Source organism: Pseudonaja textilis, chromosome 3, assembly GCF_049901715.1.
Source record: "Pseudonaja textilis isolate UNSWEBS1 chromosome 3, rPseTex1.2, whole genome shotgun sequence".
NCBI lineage: Eukaryota > Metazoa > Chordata > Lepidosauria > Squamata > Elapidae > Pseudonaja > Pseudonaja textilis.
Window position 1 is genome coordinate 43,298,072 of NC_141992.1, and position 24,083 is coordinate 43,322,154.

At 35.0% G+C, this 24,083-nt stretch overlaps 1 protein-coding gene and 1 pseudogene across 5 annotated transcripts in view; both read right to left on the reverse strand.

The window, feature by feature from the left end:
- Positions 1-24,083, reverse strand: part of RASSF5 (Ras association domain family member 5) — a 78,106-nt gene that overhangs the window by 7,316 nt on the left and 46,707 nt on the right. For all 5 annotated transcript variants that reach the window (XM_026715652.2, XM_026715651.2, XM_087929389.1 and 2 more), the window contains 2 exons: positions 2,757-2,867; positions 1-84 (listed from right to left, as the gene is read on the reverse strand). The exon at positions 1-84 is cut by the window's left edge and continues 214 nt beyond it. In XM_026715652.2, coding sequence (XP_026571437.1) covers positions 1-84; positions 2,757-2,867 — 195 coding nt within the window. The remainder of the gene's footprint in view (positions 85-2,756; positions 2,868-24,083) is intronic.
- Positions 6,696-7,398, reverse strand: LOC148126088 (uncharacterized; annotated as a pseudogene).

Consider the following 24,083-nt stretch of genomic DNA (forward strand, 5'->3'; position numbering starts at 1 on the left):
TGGCCTAATCCCTGCTGGGACTGTCACAGGACGCCTCAGTTTTAGGTGCACTTTGATGAAACCTGTGTAAGTGTCATCATCATTCTGGGAATTGGGGAAAATGAAAAAAAAATTAGTTAAAGGCAAATTATCTTTTCTTTGATCTCTATTTCCTAAATGACTTGGAAGAAGCAATTCAGATTATTTTTCTGAAGAAAATCTGAAAGTTTTTGCAATCAAGCAATTTCTAAAACTAACGTACTCGAGCTATGTAATACCCTGGAAGCTCCACATATGATGATATTCCACTTTCTGAAATATTTTCCAAGCAGCTTCAATGTGTGAGAGAAATGAAGAAAATAACCATTCTAATCACCTCTTTAGCTTTTTTTTAAATGTATACATAACATCCCCGTCTTTAGCATCACTGTTCTGAAGTTAAGGAAGTCACTCCTAGGAATGGGAAATTACTTTGTTTATTCTCTTTATTTTAAATGGAAAGTCTATAATCAGGCTGAGGGACAGCTTTGGCAGTGACCTAGAAAACCAGATTAAAATTCTGCTGAATTGAATCTCTCTTTATGAATGGGAAGACTTGTTAGTACCACCTCATTCATCCTACCATGACATACCCAGTTTCACCACCCTTTTCTAATTAACACTTTTCATTTGTTGAATCCATTCATATTTACACTTGGGGAAGATCCACTAAAATCACTGGGATTTTCTGGTTTCAATATATGACCTGTAATTCTAAAGCCTGGTCCAGCCGTGGTTTTTGATTCCTCTAGGTACAATTTTTTATTTTATTTTTAGAATCGAGATGTGAATACTTTGTTCATTTATTTCACTTGCTCCAATTCTTTTGGTACTGCCTTGTTTCTACGGCTGATTTTCTTTTTAGGAGGGAAGGTGGTGTGCAAAGGAATGCACTTTTACTTAGGAATCCTTTTACTTCATCTCACTTTCAGTTTCAGGAGCTGGCTACTCCAGAAGGGCAGCAAGGTCAAGCCACAGCTGGGAGAGTCAATGTCAATGATTCGTAGTCTGTTATTTGGTTGCAGTGTTCTTCTAATTCGTCTTTGGAGTATTTTAAGACACACAATGCTTTGTGGCAAGTTGTTTTCTTTACAAAGACAGAATGCAGGTCTTTAAATAAATAGATAACTTTGGTTTATCTAATTAATCAGAAAGTTATCCAGGATACTTTGGACTGAATAAAAAAAACAGTACCCCTGCCAAATGGATTTGTCTATGATGAAGGGGGAAAAACATAAGAATGCACACTAAAGGGGAATTTATCAAACTCTCTGCATTTTGGCCGATACTTATTCTGTGGCGGAAAAAAATGTTCTTCCATAAATGCAACTGAGACAGATGTTGAACCACTTTGTGAAGTGATGAGTTGGATTTCTCTCAATTCAAATATCTAAAATAATACAGGCATAGCTATTTTTGGTAAAATCATTAGTTGATATTCAGAGAACATTTGCAGACACTACAGAATGTTTGCAAGACTCAAATTAGCTACAGAACAGTCACCCCACAGCTGCTATATGGCTCAAATCACTTAAATAGCAGGTTGAGGAAACTTCAGCTGATAAGAGAGATACCTTCAAACCTTCCTTAGTTCAAAGAGTGTTTTTCCTTTGGATCAGCCTCTTAAAAATCATGCTTTAATCAGAATCCCTGTGAACCATGATTAAAATAAAGTAAATAAACCAGATCTTTAAAAGAGGATCCCTGCCAAAATTGCCCATTTGTGCTAATAAATTTTGTACCAATCCTGCAGAATTTCAGTAACATCAGTGCTATGGGAACATACAGTACACTCAACGCTAGAAGTATAGCCAATTCTCTGTTAAAGCAAGGATTTATGCCTATGTATCTATCTTCTTTGCATCCTGTTCTCTTATACCGCAACCCTGGGAGACAGCTTAACCTTGGGGAATAGAGCTAGTGCTTTTTAATCCAGATGAAAACTATTTGGTTCAGGTATAAACAACAAATATTTGTTTTATTTAAAATCTATCTGAGTTCCTCAATAAGGTGGCCTCCTACTATGATCTGTTGCAGATTAGCAGAATCCTAACCAAAGGCCTATAAGGGATTCATGAAATAATAGAAAATCCAAATGCAAGTCATGCAAACAACCAATGTGTCCTTGCACTCATCATGTTACTGAAGGCTACAGAGGAGAAGGGGGAGGAAGTCATGAGAAAAACTATTAAGTTTCATAACTCATAAAACACCAGCACTTTTACTTTAGATAGTTAAACTGGTCTGGCCATTCTTCTTATCAAAGCTCAGAAAGTAAACATTAGGATGTGCAACACTTCATACTTGAAGGCAAAATGTGGTTCAAAGGGTGCAAGGACATACAAAGCACTCCTTAAAGCTATCACACTTTTTCATGATATTCTACAGCTGTTCCTGCACTACAGGGTGATCACAGGAAAAGAGGCATTTGGTTGAAGAAGTTGCAAATATATGGTGAAGGCATAATTTGTTTCACATTTGAATCCAAATTATTGCACAGCCTACTAAACTTGGCCATTCTTTTTATAGACAATGCCAATTAACAGGAGACAGGATTTAATTGTTATTTCAATTATTAAAGATGGAGATGTCCACCTTTTTCTGAGGCTCCTAGAGTAATAGACAGATAGGTTCCCCCAGAACTTAAGCCGAGCTTCCCATTATAAATGCTGAAAGGGAAAATAGTTTTAAGAGCCACCATAACAAAAGTAGGAAATATCCAGAATTGCAATACCAACCAGCTTCATCAGCAAGCAATTGTTGACTTTTGAGTTGTAATTGCTAATCATCTCTTTCAGCTGTTGGATAGTAGGTTTAGGTTTTGCTTCTTCCACTGTCTTTGTTACATTCTAAAACAAAAGATAACAAGCAATACTGAGACAAGCAAACTTGGTAGATGATATAATAAGTTTAATAACAAACAAATCATAAGCAAGTCTAACACCAACACACATTCTACTAAGCTAATATCTGATCTTCATAATAATGCAGTTGCAGTTGTAAGATGACATTAGTTAAAGCAAGGTGGCAACCTTTTGACAGCCAGAAGCTATATATTATGTCATTCTGCAAAGTCACAGTGAACGGAAAATTTTGCTGGCTGATGATAATGACTTTCTTTTCCTTTTACAATAGGCATGTTTGACTTAAACAAGTTATTTCACTAATTGCCAAAAATCAGCAAGGTCTTATATCTTGATTTAATGGCAATTTGTTTCTAAGTTTCAACAATGCAATTTCAGGAAATTCTGGAAACATTTAGGTAGACTTCTGCATTGGAGACAATTTGTAAACAAATATGATACGTAAGTCTCAGGTCTCTGATGGGCAATCTTCTGAAGTTGTTGGGGGAGCCATATTTTGAAGCATATTATGACAGAGCACTCCGTCTATGTGCAGAAGGCCCACACTGCTATTAACTGTAGCTAAAAAGGGCTGCAGTTTGTAGTGTTGAGAATCTATTCATAAAATCACTGCAAAGAACTGCCTACTTGAGCAGATATGTTCAATGGACAAATTGGAACAATGGATACTTAATTCAAAATCAACTTACAGTTGCTTACCCTAAACCTTTTGCACTGTATTATGTTTTTAGCTTTGGTCATATATTTCTCAGGACTTTCTGATAACCACGATTACTAAGAACCTTACTGCAAAATGTACAATGCTCAGTGCTTCTAGATTCATTATGAATAACATTCTGCACACTAGGCCAGGCAGAAGCTTTATTTCAGACTGTCTGCACTAAGCCAGTCACAATCATGCAGCAGGTGGTTAAGTTCTCCCCAGATGAGAATAACTGCTATCCTGTAAAAAAGCATATCCATAACCAGATAGGTAATAGTTCATACAATGTGCCATAAATGTCCCCAACTGAGGCTCACCTTGAGCCATGAATTCCCAGTGCTGCTTATTTCACTTACAAGATTTCTAACTTTTTCTGTCCTGCATAGTTTCCACCTCCCTTTTCACCAACAAGCTTACTCCTTCCTAGCATCTTACAACATTTTATCCTAGCAAATAATCACAAAAAACCCCCGACAGATGCAGTGTCCATGTTTGTGCAGTCACATGGAAGAGAAAGTGAACTAATTTCATGACATCATCATAACCTAAGAATCAGTATCAGATATGAGCAGGTTAGGTGCACTACTATTCCATTGTGTTTCTAAAGAACAAATAGTAACCAATTGCTGAGTTCTATTTAGAATTGGAGAGATTTTTTTCTATTTTATCCTTTCCTAAGCTCACAATTTATCATTTCCCCACCTTTAGGATTCTTTTGGTTGCTAAAATGCTAAGCTTTGATCAGATCCTTCACCCTTCTGAGGACTTCTCTTTTATAACCCAAAAGATTCCCAAAGATTACACTCACATCCTTCAGATGTCAAATTACATTATCTTGAATATAGCTGACTATTTTTTTCTTTATTTGTTTTTTTTAATCAAGTTCTAATCTAGATTGGAATGACACAAGTGATAAAATTGTGGAATAAAAATTATCTTCTTTTTGCTTCCAATATATTATCCTAACCCAAATTCAGGAGTTGAAAAGAAAAACCATACACAATGGCTTCAATATCCATCACCACATATACTTCAGAGCAGTTCTCCCCAACCAAGTACCTTCCAATTGTGTTAAACTATTACTATACAGCTAGCACTGAGTATAAAAGCCCTTGAAAATGATCAGCTTGGAGAAAGCTGCTTTAAAGCAGAAACAAATGATGCTGCCAATTGCAGTTCATTTAGACTGCCTAATTATATGCCTTCAGCCCTCATCAGATGTGTAGCTGAATGCATGAATTGTGCTCCATGAAAAGGTCTCTGAGTTGATATCAGATGATAAACAAAAACAAAACCAATCCCAGTCAATGCTTGAATCAAGCTAGAGAAATTTTTGCTTAGAAAATATGATCCAAAACATTATATTGTACTAGCTGGAAACTACTGGCCCAAACTCAAGAGTAAAACAGAGCATTTTGAGGGGCAACTTCTTTGTGGCCCCAGAGTGCTTCACCTCAAATCAAGAGTATGATTCCCAACCATTTCAAAACAGGTAAGATATATTAAGTCTTAGACTTAGCACATCTGAAACAGCAAAAAAAGCAAAATAAAACAGTGATGAAAAATATTAAAAATATTATTTTAAAAAATTGCAGTCTCTGATTACAGAAAGAATACTTATCTCTTGCCTCAAAGAATAAGATCCTGAACTCTGTATAAACAAACGAACCAGCATTAACCAGAAATGGTACATGCAAGAAGAGAACAAACTACTGGAGCCCAACTTCATTGTTTTTAAAAAGTGCATAAAGATAAATGATCTTTTTTTTTTAAATGTCAAACTTCAGATTCCTGTTGTGGATGCAAACTTCTTTATCAGGAGCCACTCTTGATATGGAGCCTTGGGAACTGCTCATTTCTGAAGGACCCGAGAAGGAAGTAATGTTTCTAAATGGAAGCAGTTACCCCACATTTGGTATGTGCTTCTGCAGTATCTCCAAAACAACCCAAATTCAGATTAACACCCAGCCCTTTGACCACTGACTGATCAAAAGGATCATCAACAGGTAAGCTACCTCTTACTACAGTAAAAACTATAATATAAGGCAAAGGTTGCTATATATTTTTAGAGTAAGTGCAACTGTGTGCAAAGACGTTGAAGAAAAGTAAGAGCAAAACAGATATATGTTATTAAAGAATAACAATATATTATTAAAGAATGAATCAGTAATGATTATTGGAAAACTAAAAAAATAACTTGGCACATAATTTTGACTTCTGATCTGACTGCGAGATCAGAAACAGAGAGAGTGATGTGTAATTATTCAATAAGGTGTGATTCTTTCTGTTGACTTTTTTATCTTTTAGGTCTCATCAGAATGAAAGGCCATAAAATCTACACTTCCTTAGAAATACTTCTTCCAATATAGAAAGTACATCAAATGGAGAAGAATAACAAACAATGAAGCAATTGCTTCTCCTGTAAAGAACCTGTTCAAGCCCTAAGAATGTTAACTGTCATCACTTACTTATTAAATAAGGCACAATTTTGTTCATATGATTTAAATAGAGGTTGGCTACCTGAAGACACATGTTTTAAAATGTAACATTCATAATCATTGATTATTCTGGCTGGGACTGGTAGAAGCTGAACAGACATGAAAGCAGCATGGTGATATCATGAAGCAGAATTGAAACAAAACTTAAGTCTGTTTTTTCCAAGTGTTAGTTTTATTTATTCTACTGGGCCTATGAGCTTTTCCAGTTATGGCTGACTCTGAGCAGCTTTACTAACCTACAAAACAGTAAGTAATGTATCAGTAGTAGCAGAGCAATACATTTTATTTATTTATTTATTTATTATTAATTTTTTTTATTTATTATTTGATTTATATTGCAGCCTATTCACCCATGGCAACTTGAGGCGGCTTACACAATGTAAAATCATATTTAAAACAAAAAATAAAAATAAAAACAATAAGAACAAAAAGAAAAAAAATTAGTAAAGTACAATAGAACAAAATTTGGGAAAACAAAAAAACAAAACCAAAAACCAAAAACCAACTCCCATCCACCACCCCAACGACAGCAGGTCACACTAGCCATCTGATGGGTTCCATCTCTCTCTGGGTTCCCCAGGCCCGCTGGCAAAACCAGGTCTTCAGTGCCTTTCAGGTTAGTATTAATGAGGGGGCCATTCTAATCTCAGGTGGAATGATGTTCCAGAGAGATGGAGCCACCACAGAGAAGGGCCTTCTTCTAGGTTCCACCAGGTATATCTCTCTCAGGGATGGGACCCACAGCATTCCCTGCCTCCTCGCTCTAATGGGTAGATGTCACTGGCAAGAGATGTTTCCTCAAATAATCTGGACCCAAGCCATGTAGGGCTTTAAAGGTGACAATCAGCACCCTGAATTGCACCCAGAAGCAAATTGGCAACCAATGCAACTCCTGCAGGAGAGGGGATACATGTGCACACTGGGGTCTGCATAAAACCATGCAGGCTGCTGCATTTTGCACCAAATGGAGCTTCCGGATGCTCTTTAAGGGCAGCCCCATGTAGAGCACATTGCAATAATTAAGATGGGAAGTGACCAGGGCATGAGTGACTGTGAATAGGGATCGCTGATCCAGGAAAGGGCGTAACTGGTGCACAACCCGCAGTTGCGCAAAGGCCCTCCTGGCCATGACCGCCACCTGCTCTTCAAACAGGAGTCGTGAGTCCAGGAAAACCCCTAGATTACACACAGGGTCTGTTTGTGGTAGTGCCACCCTATCCAAGACTAAAGGTAGTAATTCTTCCTGAACCAACGAACCCCATAGCCAGAGCTACTCGGTCTTGAAAGGGTTTAGTTTTAACCCGTTGCTCCCCATCCAGCCCCTAATAGCCTCCAGGCACTGTGAGAGGGAGGAAAGAGCAGCACTTAACCCACCACAGGCCGAGACATACAGCTGAGTATCATCAGCATATTGGTGATGGATGATCTTACCCAGCGGTTTCATAAAAATGTTGAACAGGAGTGGAGAGAGTACCAAGTCCTGCGGAACCCAGTAAAGCAGTGGGTGAGGGTTGGATCTCTCCCTTTTTTTTAACTAAACATAATAGGTTGGAGAAGTCAACCATGCTGACATTTCCTTCTTTCAATAGAAACACAAAGTTAGAATTTTAATGAAAGTCACTTTGGCATAGTGGTTCATGCATCAGGCTAGAAACTGACAAGACCATGAGTTCTAGTCCCACCTTAGGCACAAAGCCAGCTGAGTGACCTGGGGTTATTCACTTTCTCTCAATCCTAGGAAGAAGACAATGGCAAACCACTTATGAAAAATCTTGCCAAGAAATCTCAGGGATTTTGTTTAGGCAGTTTCTGCAAACTGGACTTAGGAGCATTTACTCTGAACCTAACTTAAATACAACCATGTATTCTAAAATTGAGAATTGTTAGCAAAGGTTCTTTTAAAAACCATAATGCAGCAAGAAATTTTAGTTAGCATTTCAGGTATTACCAGATCACTTCACATACAGAAAAAGGAAGTAAGGTGGTACAGAAGATTTCAAGCTTGAAATAAAATTAGCTGATACAAATTTTAACCATGAGATCAGTTGAAATATGCATAGGATTGCTTTGCTTTATAATACAAGTGAATAATTGGGCAGTTAATATACTCTTTCATTTCTTTGCTCTGGGATTCCAAATATACTATCATATTCTTCAACTGAATAAATATGAGTTTTAGTGGTTCTGGCATTGTTCTCTAGAGGGTCATTTAACATTTAATCTTGCATGTGAAGTGGAATTAATTTATTCTTATTACACCTCTGTGTTTACTGACAGATGGTTCCATTGTTGCATTGTTCGCAAACAACATTAAAGTAAAAATGACATGCTTTATAAACTCAGCCAACAACCAACAAGGGCATCACTATTATTCTCAGATTATTCAGGATCTACCAGCAAACTAGTATAGATTAGAAACATATAATGTCCAATTCCTCCATCCAAATATAGAGTAGAGTAGAGTAGAGTAGAGTAGAGTAGAATAACCTTGCTAAATATCCAAGTTCTACCATAGTTACCTAGACCCTGTTACTTAGGGTCATACTGTCTGCTTCTGTTCATAGTCTAAGTAATGGGTATTTTTTTTTACTCATGAGATAAAGAAAAATACAGAAGTTAACTCAGATATTCCCAGAATCCTTATTGTTTGTCACAAACACCATCAGTCTTGCCAAAAGTGCAGAAAAATCCTAACATAGTAACACATTTAATTGTTCTGTTACAAGAGGGTAAAAGAAGTCTATTGAGCGTGTTTATTTTCCATTTTTAAAGTATCTATTGACTGACTTTATTCACTAAGATATGATACTTTGTTTCCTTAATGGAAAATACAGCTGCTAATGAATATGCTATGTTAAAATGGGTTTGTTTCATCCATTTCCCTAGCTTTTCTATATAGAAACTTACCATAGGTCAATTGGAATGCAAAACTGAAGAATCTAAATCTTCTTTCTTTTAGAATCTTATGTCAAATGAAACTGTTTATATTTTTGAAAATAGATACTAGAGATTACATAGACAACAGTTATTGAGTTTTTGTCATTTCTCTTTGAAAACAGGAAATCTTGCAATATTTTAAGGGTGACAGCTTTCCTTCTCAGTTGAACCAAAATGCAATAGAAGGCTTGTGTTTGGGTCACTGAGTGAATGAACTAAGATGAGAGACATCAGAGAATACACTGATTTTTTAATACTTATAACAGTCTCTAAAAAACATGTTATTCTACTGCTAAATAGATTAACAAAGAGCATTGTGACATTTAAAAATTAACCAATTTACGATGGAGGGAAAGTTCATGAATCAGAATCAACTTCATTAGAAGTCCATGAAACTTTAAGGCTGGGTTTGGAAGCACCAATACATCCACACAGGACCTTTTTTGGCATACTAAAATTCAATTTTAATTTTAATAAAATTAGGAAACTGGCTTGCTAATTCATAAGGAAAACATTAGCCCTTAGCCTCATTGGTATCCTTAGAAAAAATGGTGGGTCCATAGCATAATGATTCATTTGAAAGTAGGAAAAAGATGGACATATACTAGACTAACAGGGTATCTTAAGAGTAGATCTAGAGAGATGCAAATTCATTAGTTTCTCTATGAGAAACGGGTGTTTTGGTAACCTCAAGCTCCTGTGATAGCCATTTTGTGAGAGCACCAATAACATCCTATCAAAATTCTAAACAAAGCAGGTCAAAATGTTTTCTACCTCTGGTTTGTCTCATGATGCATTTGTTAATATTCACTGGCTGTACTATTTTCTTAAAAGGCAATCTCTTTATGACAAATTGTTTTATGTCACAAACATATGTGAAACATTTTCTTTATCGTGGGGTAAAATGGCCCAAATTTTTGTTGGAACTTTAAAGAATGGATACAATTTGTAACTGTATTTCCAATTCTAGAACCCTTACTGCTTAAAAGTTGCTATCTGCTTAGCCACAATTTCTATAACTCACAATGAGCTTTAATTATTCTATCTATACCAACCTCTAAAATTAATTAAAAGCCAGGTGGCACAGTCATAAATGTATTAGATGTAGATTAATGAGATCAATTTAGATTAATGGTATCTCCAATTAGTTTAAAAACTGTTGAACCCATTCTTATATATTTGTTGAATCTTTCTATTCTTGCAGTGAAGATGGAAAAAAGATGATATATGTTCCTTAATGTATTTGAGAAAAGAGTGAGTAAATGTATAAATTTCCAAATTATTCATCACAGGACATCACAGAAATAACAAATCAAAGAATACTTTCCAGAAAATATGTAAAGCACATCAGTGGGGACCAGCTGTGTAAAACTATAAAACCCTTTTTGTATTGGTTGCACAACATGCACATATTTTGTGGAAGGGAATAAGTATATAATGCATTGCCTTGCATATATGAACAATCACATGCTTCATTCCTTCTTTGGAGGAAATACACATTAGAGCAAAAATTAGAGTCTATAGTATTAAGGTAACAGTTCCATTGTGCATCCTATTATTACAGCTGAACATCCAGACTTTAGACTTCTTTTTCTAGTCAAGAGCAAAAAGGTTTGCTTAGTTTTGGATTTAGCCAGTGAATTTCTACTTAATAGCCTCTATTATAACCACAAAGTTAAGCTTGATTGAACATATTCATGAACAAGTATGGACATTTTTATTTTCAAAAATACATTAAGTGAACAAGACTTCATATTTTTCTGTTCTACAGACATTTCTATTGTATATTCACTGTTTATTGCCAAATAGATAAAACAGGATGTCATAGACACCTGCTCTTAAAACGCTTAACATGAAAGGCGTTTGCACAATACCATCCCCTGAGGCACGGAATTAAATGGAAATAAAATCCTACTTCCAAGCATATCTTGAGATGTGTATATATCACATTAAAAATTCATATGTATTCATTTCTACCTGAGACCACCATTTTAGGACCTTTAGGTTAAAAAAATGACAAAGGTGAAATGAGAATAAGGAATCATATAGGCCTCATCTTTCCATCAGAACAAGTAGATGTGCCATCTGAATCTAGTCTCTTTTTTGAATGCTAAATTGTATTATGAATCTAATGCAAACAAACTCTCAAGTTCAGAATAAAAAACAAAATTCTTTCAATACATAGTCAGAGCGAGGCAGACTGTTTCAAACAGCAGAAACTCTATTTCTTTTATTTCTAAGGCTGCCCAGCTCAACAATGGGCAACAATGACTTAATAACTGATGATTTAAAAGCCATTATCACCCAACTTTCAATTTTTTTCAATGATTATTGTGCACTATACAATTATGCCATTACTCTAGAATTTGCTTTCAGAGCAGCATTTTGGTGTTCAGTCATCCAACCTCATTTATAGAATTATATGGGAGATCCAGCAACTATTGCACTTCATTTATAAGGTTCTTGTGGATTCTATCAAAGTAGAATACATACATACATACATACATACATACATACATACATACACACACACACACACACACATTTTAAAGGGTAGTTTTATTATAATTTGTTTGGCATCTTTTATGAAGCTAGCAAAATATGATTTATTTAATATGTCATGGTTAAAACAGTAGCAGATATTAAACAAATGAAATAAAACCCAAACACTTAGGAAATAATGTATCAATATACACAAACTTGCATTAGAAGCCAGAACAGAACCATCAGAAAATAATTTTTACAGAGATATATTTATTTTTTAAATTATGAATGGAAATAAAGATAATAAACTAAATTCACTGGATCCTTTTAGCTTTGAAAATAAACAATTTAGGCAAGGAAGTTATGGAAGAAAATGAATCCATTTCTCATTTATTTGATTCATTTTTTCCACTTCCTTTAATGAGATGAAAAATCAAAGGAGGAAATTATAAAAAGTCTGAGTATTATGGTTGCAGTGAAACATTAAATGGGGATCTGTTGTATTTTCTAACTGAAATTTGTATTACTCCTCTGAAAGAAGCTTTCCTGACATTTGTATATTATTTGCTCAGAAAGTAGCAACATGATTCTGGGAAAATTGTGTCCCCATTGCAACATTTGCAGAGGGGGAATGTTGCAATGCATGTATTATGCGTATTGTGTTGTACTGAAAAATTTCCAAATGAGTTGCTGTGTTAACATGTACTAGCAAAACTCAGCAATTTTTTATGTCACCTTAATGACACATATGTGTATTGGCACACCATTTGCCAAGAAGAGAATGTATTTAAATCTTGTTTCAGTAAAGTAATTGGTAGAAATTAATTTGACTGTTTTCCTTCATTGGTTGAAAAGCAGTCTTGCTGAGAATTTCCCAGTCATTCAAGATAAAACATAAAAACTATATTTTCAGTCTATTCATCTGACAAATTATTACATAAATACAATACGTAAGTCACAGTGTGGCTGAGAAAGTATTATTGGATTTTCACTCTGCTATCAACTTGTCTTGTTTACACACAGTTACCATGCCAAGCGTTACTGTTTATGGAGAAATAGTAAGAAACAAGGTTTTCCTGAAGCTATTTTGAAAATGGCAGGTGATTGACAGGTGAGCTATTGCTTACTTACTTTACTTACTTACTTAAAGGTGTTCAAAGGCTACTCTCATGAAGAAAGCAAGATATGGCCTAATACAACAATCATAATTTACAATTTTGTGTTTATTGGCTGTACTTAAGATTCCTGAATTTGTCAAAGTGAAGAAGGTAAATTGCCCCTGAAATTTTAAAAGGTCATGGTATCACAAAATTTGAGAACCACTGTATTACTGCTATTGTGTCATACTGTAAATTATGTTTGTTCACCCAAATCACATTATGTATATTTGGGGCATATATGCGTGAGTGCATATATACTATATGTATGTGTTTATGTTTGTGTGCATGTATACATTTACAAACCGTATATACATATATTTCAACACAGCATGAAATGTTCGATATAGTGCAGTTTATAGGTATATTTCAAAAGCAGATGCAAAAAGAAAAATGCTTTAAAAATAGTGATGCAAAACAAAGAAAATACAGACCTTAAAATAATGAGGAAGCTTTATGTGATTCCATGATATTATATGTCATGACCAAGACAACAGCAGTATAAATATTTCAGCAATCAGTAATGCTTCTAGCTAGAAGTGAACGGTAGTTTATTAGGTTATAAACTGGGTGTGAAATTTTTTTTTCTAATCTTGATACAGAAAAGCTAAAGTATGCACATATGTCATTGCAACAACAACAACAAAAGGTACAGCTAGCAGTGCATTTGAAATAATGACAGCCAAAAAAGCTCTGTTGCGCTACTCTGTCTCGCTGCATGATACATCCTTCTGCAATTCTGCTCTGATCTCTTAACATTATTCTTACAAAATGCAATGGATTATTGAATGTCTTAGTTCAAGCATCAGCACTGCAAAAAAAAAAAAAAAGTTCAAGAAGAAACTCTTAAAGTCAAAAATGCAGAGGAAGGAAGACAGTCATCAGTAACCAAATATATTGGTCATTGGCAAAGAAGCATACATCAAAGAAATCAAGAATTGGGCAACCCCAGTACAAGCACAGGGAAACAGGGCTGGTGAAAGACATTCTACACCAAAGTGAAAGGTTTACACACTGATTTTCAAAACCTTGTTTTCAAAGGAAAAAGCAAGGAAGTACAGTTGCCTTTCGAAAAAAAAGGAGGGGAGTGGCAACCATGACCTGGATCAGAGGTGGTATTCAGCAATTCTGGAGAACTGGTAGTGGAAATTTTGAGTAGTTCGGAGAACTGGCAAATACCACCTCAGACTGATTCCACCCCCATCTATTCTCTGCCTCCCAATCTCCAGCTGATTGGCTGAGTCTTCTTTTGTTGCCTTGCACCAGAGAACGGAACTGGAAAGCAAGTTAGTAGGGTGGGGAGGGAATGGAGATTTTGCAGTATCCTTCCCCTGCCATGCCCACCAAGCCATTCCCACAGAACTGGAAGTAAAAAATTTTTGGAATCCCACCACTGACCTGGTTGATATGAGCCAAATCCACAAAACTTAAGAAAATAAAGGTTGGAGAAATGTTATCATTTTCCTCACAGTAGCTGCAAAGTGTATTTACAAAAGGATTCAATGTACATCTGTCTCATCACTGTTCCTTCAACTATAAATGGGGGAAGTTTTAAAAAACAGTAATTTAGACATATTAGGGATTCACAAAATAAATTGTTTGCTTGAGGGCATACGTTTCTGGATCTGAATGAAACTGCCTAAACAGGATCAAGCTAGCAACCCAACTTTAAAGAAATGGAGGTGGAAGAGGGGAGACCTACTTGAGAAAGGTTCAAACAAATGAGTGAAAATTAGGTATTTTAATTGTTAAGTAGATTTTACCTTTGAAATTTTTTCCTTTATGGTAACTTGCATGCCATGCAGTTAAAATGAGAACTGCCATAAATCAAAAGTATGAAGGTACAGTAAAGAGAAGCAGTTTTTAAAACTGATTTCAAGAGATTTCATAAATACATAGATACATGTCACAATTCCTTCCAGGATAATCAAACATACAAAAAATGCGGGAAAAGTCACAAAACAGTTAAAATATTAAAGCTATACAATAAGAAAAATTAAAGAAAACCCAGCTAAAATGATGACACAGACACCATTCATACAATTTCAGCCTTGAAAATCATCCTTGCTTCTGCTATGACTTTAGGCTACTTCATATACTGTTTTTTTTTATCTTCTAAAATTCTCACTTCTTGTTTTTTGGGGGGCTCATCATCGAGTCATAACATTTTCGGTCCTGGTGACGTTTTTTCTCTTCAAACCACAGCAAGGTGTTTCTTTTACACAAATCATTCAATCCACAGTCATTTAACACAATAAATTCTTGAACCTATTTCTTCTTTTTCAAACATATATGGTTTTTAAGTACTCCATTTCCATTGCATTCAATTTTTAATGTTCCTCCTAACTATCATTTCCATTTAACAAAGTGGGCAGCATTACGTAGCCATTTTCACTTCTGTCAATAAATATTCATTCCTTGCAACAGAATATGTCTCTTTCAGCATTTGCACATCGTGAAATTTCTTTTTCCATTTTTCTGTCTTAAGAAACTTTCTGCCACCACACACAACTTCATCTACTTGCTTTAATTTTTCATCAGTTATGTATAACTCATAAATATTTTATTTCCCTGCCAATAATTTAATTTTCTAATCCATGCTATTCAGTACAATGGATACAATGTCTCTAATATTTGGGGGAAATCATTCAGGTTATCAGCCAACCACATGACATTTTCTGTATAGCAACGTCAGTCCACCTTCATTTACATCTATAGATAGTCCTCGACTTATGACAATTGAGCTCAAAATTTCTGTTGCTAAGCGAGACAGTTTTAAAGTGAGTTTTATTCCATTTTACAACCTTTCTTGCCACAGTTGTTAAGTGAATCACTGCAGTTAAGTGAGTCTCACTTCCCCTATTGACTTTGCCTGTCAGAAGGTTGCAAAAGGTGATCACATGATCCTGGAACAATGCAGCTACCATAAGTGTGAATCAGTTGCCAAGTGCCTGGATTTTGATCATGTGACCATGGAAATGCTGCAACAATCATAAGTGTGAAAAAGTAATTTTTTTCAGTGCCATTGTAACTTTGAATGGTCACTAAAACTGTCAATGACTACCTGTATTAGCTCTTTCTCCTTTTAGTTTTACAGACATGTAACATAATTATTTTCCTTTCCTTTCCTAATTCATATTCTTTACCATTTGCTTTTCTTACATTTGAAGACACAGTCTAGAGACATTATGAAATGACACCACAACTTTGACCAATATGCAATAATTGCAATCAAAACTGAATTTTGGTTCAAGCATGCTTATAATGTTCTGTGCAAGATAGATTCATTAATCTAGAGACTACCTTGCAAGTCAATATTCTGTTGCCTACATATCACCACCAAGTAGATGCAGTGTATGGACACAATTTGTTTTAAAGAAATGCATTTTCTGATCATGATCTTCAGTATAGCTGGAAGATTGGAAAATGAATTATTGTTGAAATTAAGACAGTCATATCAATTCATTTTAATCCAATCAAATTAAATCTTGCAAGAAGTTTTATTCTTTAAGAAAATTTGTGTCTTAAAGCCTATATTTTTATATTTGCTACTATTTAGCTTGTAATAAAGCCTGAGAGTATTGCTTACTTGAATTAAAATAAGAAATTTGAGATAGAATAAGTAGGACTATGTGCATCAATCTCTAATCTATTATTGATTTCCCAGATGTTCATAATATCATTGGCATCCTGTATTAAATTACTAGGTGTCCCTTGGAAAGCCTCTCATCTCCTCTTACCCTGTTCTTCATTTCCTGATATTCTGACCAAAACATGATTTACAATTTTAGATCATTAATTTTGAGAGTAAATGTAGGCTTTCGATTTAAAAAGGTTTTTCAATGAAATATTCCTTTTACTCATTTTACTATCCTGAGAAAACCTGCCTTCACAAATTTTGGATTACATAAAAATTGTTTGGTTCATCTGTTTTGTTTTGTTTTGTTTTGTAGTGGGAGATTATGATGGCAATGTTCTCTTGTGTTGTCAGGATAATCAGAGCCAAGTTCTACTTCAGATAAATTCCTTGGAGCAGCATTTAATAAAGGGTGTATCTCCAAAGTTACTGACATTGGGGTGAATCACTGTTATTCTTTTTGCATGTAACCTGCATCTTGTCTAGATTGCTCCAAGAAGATTGCCAACAAGTTAGAGAATATATGTATAGACCTGCATAGTTATGAAATTCACATTTACATTTTAGATTTCAGCACCTTCTTTAGAACTACTGAAATGAATGGAATTTATTTAGAATTATTATGATACATACTGTAAATATGTCAAAGACCTATCACAGTGTACTTTATCCTATAAATGTTGGATACAGTTTATCATAGCAACATGGATTTGTTTTGTTTTTTAAAGGATCAAAGATATATTAATGTGCATTTGGATTTCTTCTTAATTAAAAACAGATTCAAGACGTTGTGAATTTGGAGGTGGGGGTTGGGGAAAGCACTGAAATGAGGAAAAATGATGCTTTATCATTTAGACTCTAGTCATTTTTCTATGCGGTGCATGTACTTATTCACCAACAGCAGATAACTAGTTTGGAGACCAGAAGTTATACTGCAAATACCTTAGATTACTGAATATGACTCAATTACACAGTAATAAGAATTAAGATCCTGTTTTAATTGCCTTATTATTATTCCTGTTTTAATTGCCTTTCCTGGTTGAGCTTTGAAAATGATACAGTATATTTCAGAATTAAATTTAGAAACAAGAAGTACAAGATGCCTCTATATTTTTAGTTGTACTTCTATGAGTTTGTACAAACAAGAAGTAGATACTTCTTGTTTGTACAAACTCATAGAAGTACAACTAAATATACAGAGTCATCTTTGATGAGACCAGTATTCTACATTTCTCAAGCATTTTCCCAGACGTTGATACTGCTACCATTTACCAGAAACAAAAAACGAAGAAAAAGAAATATGGTAACTTGCCACTTAGAATAAATTTCCAGTTTGAGAAATGTGGTGTGTGGCACTGTAAATAATTTAAATAATTCAGCAACATGCCTGCAAGGATTTATTCAAGCAGCACTTGAAAGAATAAAGAAAATTGTTCATTAAAGGATCTCCCAGTGGGGATGTAGAAACTCTGTTCAATGTTATAGGTACTCTTAAAAATCCTCTGTAAGTTAAGAAACACATCAGATTTAAGGAAGAGATTCCAAAATTAATACTAAGCAAATTGCAAGATTATACTAGAAAAACAAATTAGGAAAAAGCAATTAACTATCAGATTAAGAACACGATAAATGAATAGGCATAGGTCCTTGACACATTTCTAGGCAGAAGTGGGATTTTCAGTGTGTGTTTTTTCCCCAGTTTGGGAATATGTAGATAAAGTTACACACAGCACAATTATAGTTTCCCCCCAGCTTTTGCTCCTTTGCCAGTTACAATCAAGAATGAGCAAGATAGGCAAGAAAGCATTCAGTGAGAGGAAAATGATGCTGTATTTTAGATCAAGATTGGGCAAGGTGGCATCCATATCAACAATGTAATCCTAGCAGTTTCCCCTGTGTCTGCAAAACTCCATGTTTTTTTAATCATATAATTAAATAGGGAAGTAGCATACTGTAAAGCCAAACACCAGGCTACAGCAAGTACTTACTTAACCCACTAAGATGGGAGACGTAATATTTGAAAGAATCCACCTTTTGGTAAATGCATTTTACCATGCCAACAAGGGCAGCCATTTTTCTAGACTTATATAAATTCGGTCATTTGTACTGTCCAGCCCTCCCCCTTCCGCCTAGAACAAAATTTCTAATTTTGTTTCTCTATGGAAAATCCAGGTCAGATTGACTAGAATAAATAGAATATTACTGAGAATTAATTTCTGGTAATACCCTACTTCTAGTTGTGTTAATAATTATGAGTGCCAATTTAATGAATAAGATTATGTTCACAAAGTTTTTATATTGCATAACCATGCTATATTGGATGACACATGTGAAAGACAATGGATCAAAAAAGTGCCAGTATGCTAACATTCCATATTTGTATTGTATAATTTGGCACATAATAGATGCCATACAGTTTAACAAAGCAAGACAGAAAAAAGTAGTCTACTTGTAGAAAGGTCAATTAAATATATTCAATATCAGATTAGTAATCATGGAAATTATAACAAGTTTTTCTGTTTTAAAAAAACGTAAATTAAAAGTTAGCTGTCTTCTTGAGTGAATTCTGATAGCTTGCAAGTTGCTGTCAAGATCACCATTGCAAGCTGAATTTAAAATGATAACATCCTAAACTCATTTTCAATCAACATTCACCTCACAATGTGGAAACTAATTTTCTTATTGTGGCTTATAGTAATTTTGCAATAGAGTTCAATTAAAAAATTAATATTTGACCAAACATACAGGTAATTTAATGAAAAATCCATTCCCCAAAACAAACATTATGTGACTATACCACAAAAGAACTAGATGTAACATGATTCTGAGAATCATGGTTTTCATATAGTAATCAGTATATTCCCCCAAAATATGAAAATCGTCTATTAATAGTACAAAAACCTTCACTAAGAATGCAATATATAGACCTTCTCTTCAGACAGTATATTGTTCAGAGACAAGGAGGCACCCTTAGCATTCTAGGGTAAGAGGCCAAAGTCCAGAGTCATTGGAACAATATGAGACATGGCATCAGTCCTTTTTATATTTCTGCATGGAACTGGGATTTCCAGTTTTTCCTTTTTCCTGGTTTGGGGATGGACAGACAGATTTGGTGTTTCTGAATTACATTTAAAACTATTAATCAAGGAGAGAAGCAACCTAGAATAAGGAGAAATGTCCTGGCAGTTAGAACAATTAATCAGTGGAACAACTTGCCTCCAGAAGTTGTGAATGCTCCAACACTGGAAGTTTTTAAAAAGAGATTGGACAACCATTTGTCTAAAATGGTATAAGTTTCCTGCCTAAGCAAGGGGTTGAACTAGAAGACCTCCAAGGTCCCTTCCAACTCTGTCATTCTGTTCTGTTATTTTAGGGTTTATATTGCTCTTTTCCTTGTTTCCATCTCAAAATAACCAATAACCAATATGCCATTGTCAATGTTTACCACCATTTTTAGAGAATGGACCAGGCACTACAAACCGGTACATCATATTCAGAGGCCGCCTATGGTTTTGGGATTGCAGGTTGCCCTTTCTGTGACCAATATAGTCTGCAAACAAAATCCTCTTATGGAAAATTCATCCTGCCTAAAGCCTTCTTCAGTTTTAAAATGAACATAACTATTGCTCTGCTGATGTAGAAAAAAAATATAGATGTGGGGAAAAAAGATGTAGAAAAAAGTGAAGCAATTTATGCTGTTGGCTATAAAGCTCAATGCAAGCCACTCAGCCTACATATTACAAGATACCATAGCAACATTCCTGAGTAAAAAATCACAACATTTCTAAATACAAGGAGATTTGGACTGAAGGATACTGCTTTGTTTATTCATCAGACATTTCATTTCAAGGGCAAATGTGTACTTTGGTGGTTTTTTTTAAATGACATTTTCTTTCACTCCTCTCCTGCTATATGGGTTTGCCAGATCAGGATTTCCGTCAATTTCTCTTTTCCTTCATAAATTTGATTACCTGCCTGTCTTGACAAGTTCTGATGTGAAATAACTCTCAATCATCACACTAATTGACTCATCTCAGACAACACTATCTATTCATTAGAAGACACACATATATTCTTTTTTCACATTTGTATATATGCTAGAGCAGGGGTATCAAACTCAAGGCCTGGGGGCTGGATCCGGTCCATGGGGTGCTTAAATCTGCCCCATGGGGCTGCCCTGGAAACAGTGAAGGACTGGATCACGATGCCTCTGCCAGTGAAAACAGAGCTGGGGAGGGCTGTAGGTGGCCCTCCCGAGCTCCTTTTTCACTGACAAAAGATTGCAGGAGGCCATCACAGCCAAAAACAGAGCTCAGGAGCCCATTTTCACTGGCATAGCGCTCGGGCCACCACAGGCGCCAATATGAGTGTGGTTGACTTGGCCATGCCCACCCCAACAGAGGTCAAACACAACCCTGATGCAGCCCTCAGTGAAATCGAGTTTCACACCGTTGTGCTAGAGTGTCAAGCCTGACAGATTAGTTGTGTTTGTGTCCTTCAGAAGGAATCCTAAGTCTTGAATGTGAGCTAGGCCCTTCTTCTCCCTTGCATTTACTGCAGAGAAAGATATCTACAAGGTCAAGCTGAGAATCTTGCTGAAGCCCTTATTTTGGAAATTGGAAGAGGGTATAAGAAGAAATGACAGGGTTTTGTTTTTTAAGATTGGGGGATGTATTTGTATGCTGCATGTTGAGAGTGCAAAAGTTGTCTTGAATGATATTCTAGTTAGCACAGATCAAGGAGTTGGGGTGCATTTTTGGAAGAGTTTTATTTTATCTTGATGAAAATTGTTAGAAATTGGTAGACACCTGGAAACAAGAAACTAGACCAACATAAGAATATTGGAATATTATTATTTTTGAAAAGGCTGAATAGGAGTGAATATTATTCTGAAATAAAGCATAGATATGAGCAGGAGAACTAAAACCTGAAAAACTTACAATTCAAATATATGTTAGATGAAAACAAAATCACAAAGCTTACAGCATAACACATATGTCTGAAAACCATTCCATATACAGAAAGATCAACAAATTGTTTAACAAAATATCTTCAAGTCTAAATATTCTTTTCTGTACTTTAAGTAGTCAAAAAGACAATTAAGATTCACAGGCAGCTTACTATATTCAATTGTAGCTATGGACAGGAATTTCATATAATGAGGTTAAACACATTCTTTTTTTAAAAAAAACCATTTGGGGTTAAAAAGTCAACAGGAAAACCAGAAAGAATGTGTTTTTTAATTTCGTAGGTGCAATAAATAAAATGGTTTCAAACATACTACAAGACATCGCAAAACTGTCTGCATGTGTCTGTTTCAAACAACTTGGAAATTTAAGCAGTTTCTTAGAATTCTACTTCCTGTTGCAGACTCCATTTTATTATAATAAGAAAGCAGGATGCGTTACTATCTCAACATGAGACCTTGGTATCACATTGCATAGATTCAGTTTCATTGTAAGATCAGTCGCTGCATTCAGAGATGGAAGGAGGTCAAGAACCAATGCTATTTTTCTCCACATTGTTCAGTTGAAAGAATAAAAAGTGACAGAAGGTAGTTTACTTTCTTCAACAATGGAAATTGTTGAAAGTCTGCTCTGTACAAAATCATGCACTATACTCCACTGCCAGATGTTGACATATGAGATGTAGCTGACGTTTTCCTTGTGTGCACAAAATATACATGATAGCAAAATTGAATATGACACCTATTTTTAATAGTAATCCCGGAAGATGGTTGATGGTGCAGGAAGAAGCATTTCATCAACATTAAGTGGAACATGCTTAACAAATAAACTGAATTTAAAGTACAGATCTATGAAACACTGCATTTACACTGTTTAGAAAATGGCAATCCCACGAAAAGATTCTTATTAGATATAATATACACAATTATTCTCTCCTGCCATAACTATTTAATTTGGTTTCACCAATATTCTTCCTCCAGACCAAATCAAGCAAGAAGTTTTCAAGATGATAAAATGCACAGATATATTAACCTTTTGTAAAACATCTATTCTTCTTCAACACTGGGTTTTTATTTTGTTCTTACATTCTTAACCATTATTTGGATTTTGTGTGAAGGTCTCTCTTTTCTTTCTTTGCTCTTAAGAAGGCAAGTTAATTTGCCCTAAACCTTTGAATTACATACCATGTGTATCAGTCTGTTAAATCAAACCTTCCAAACAATAAAATAGCACAATTGTAAATGTCACTTTAATTTTAGCAGAATTATTTATTTGCGGTCATACTTTTTTCATTTACCAAAAATGTAGAAGGGGTTGGAAAGTAACTTGGTCACAATTTTTGTTAAATAATTTGCACAGACTAGGAAAAGATGGTGCCCAAATCATTTATTGCTGTACTGGCTTTTAAAAATTCAGATAAACTGAGAATTTGTCAGTCCTAAAATTTTTCTAGTAAGAGACATGTTACTGGAAGAGGACACAGTCAATCATCTGCCTTAAGGAGAAATATTATATTTAACCCTTGTTATTACTCCTGCTACTGCAATACAATACAAACACATTTTCCAAAATGTAGTTAGGTCACCAGGCACAAGATTCAACATTACATTCATTATATTTTAGTTCTAGATGCTACCTTCTGGTTTTAATTAGTACATGAAAATCTAGTTTTCTGATAGAAAACAATTAATTTTGTTTGCATTGGAAACTAGAAAAAGAAAATAAAAGTCACAATATTGTTACTTCCTTTAGCCAGTACATTTGCAGTACAGGTAGTCCTTGACTTATGACCATAATTGAGCCAAAATTTTCTGTTGGTAAATGAGACATTTGTTAAGTTTGCCCCATTTCATGACTTTTGTTGCCATAGTTGTTAAGTGAATCACTGCAGTTGATAAGTTTAATAACCCCAGTTGTTAATTGAAACTGGCTTCCCACTGATTTTGCTTGTCAGGTCACAAAAAGTGATCATATGACCATGGGACACAGCAAATATCATAAATATGAGTCAGTTGCCAACCACTTAAACTTTGGTCACACAACCATGGGGATGCTGCAAAAGTTGTAACTATGAAAAATGTCATAAATCACATTTTTCAGCGATGTAACTTTGAATAGTCACTAAATGAACTGCTGTAAATTGAGGACTACCTGTATTATGTTTTTTCTTCATCTTCATTGCTGGGGAAATGAAAAAAAACAGTATTGTACTACAAATTTTGTAAATCCCTATTCTCTTCTTTCAGAATTCTTAATCTAGAAAGGAAACAAGATGGATCATATCCAATGTAGCGAACTATTCATAAAAATGTGGGTGTAAAGCCATTTTTATTTGCTTTCCTTAGTTTGGAAATCCTGCAGTTATGTGGTCACTTTATTTGTTATGTGGTAACAAATAAAGTTTACCTACACTTTTAGAGCCATATGGGAAATTAGAGAAGAAACAAGTGTGTTCTGACAAGTGTGCTCAGGTATTGAACTGAAGCTTCTCAAATTTGAGTTCAATTTTTCTACAGGTGTCTCAGAGAGAAATAATGAATGAATGTATATAGAACAAACATCCTTAAATATTAAGAGTTAACAAATTCATGTTTTAAAAAAACCCAGCATTCTTTATTTCAGGATTCAATCCAAATCAGTAACATTTCCAGAATTTTCTACATGGAAGCAAACTCTCCCACATAATTGATGGTGAAGCATTTGTGCGCTCTTGTACCTCCTCTGAATCATCTGGTGCAAGACATTATAGAGAAGGATATTTGGCTAGATAGAAATCCTGCCTAGCTGCCTCTATATTTCTGTTCCTCCACAAAGGAAC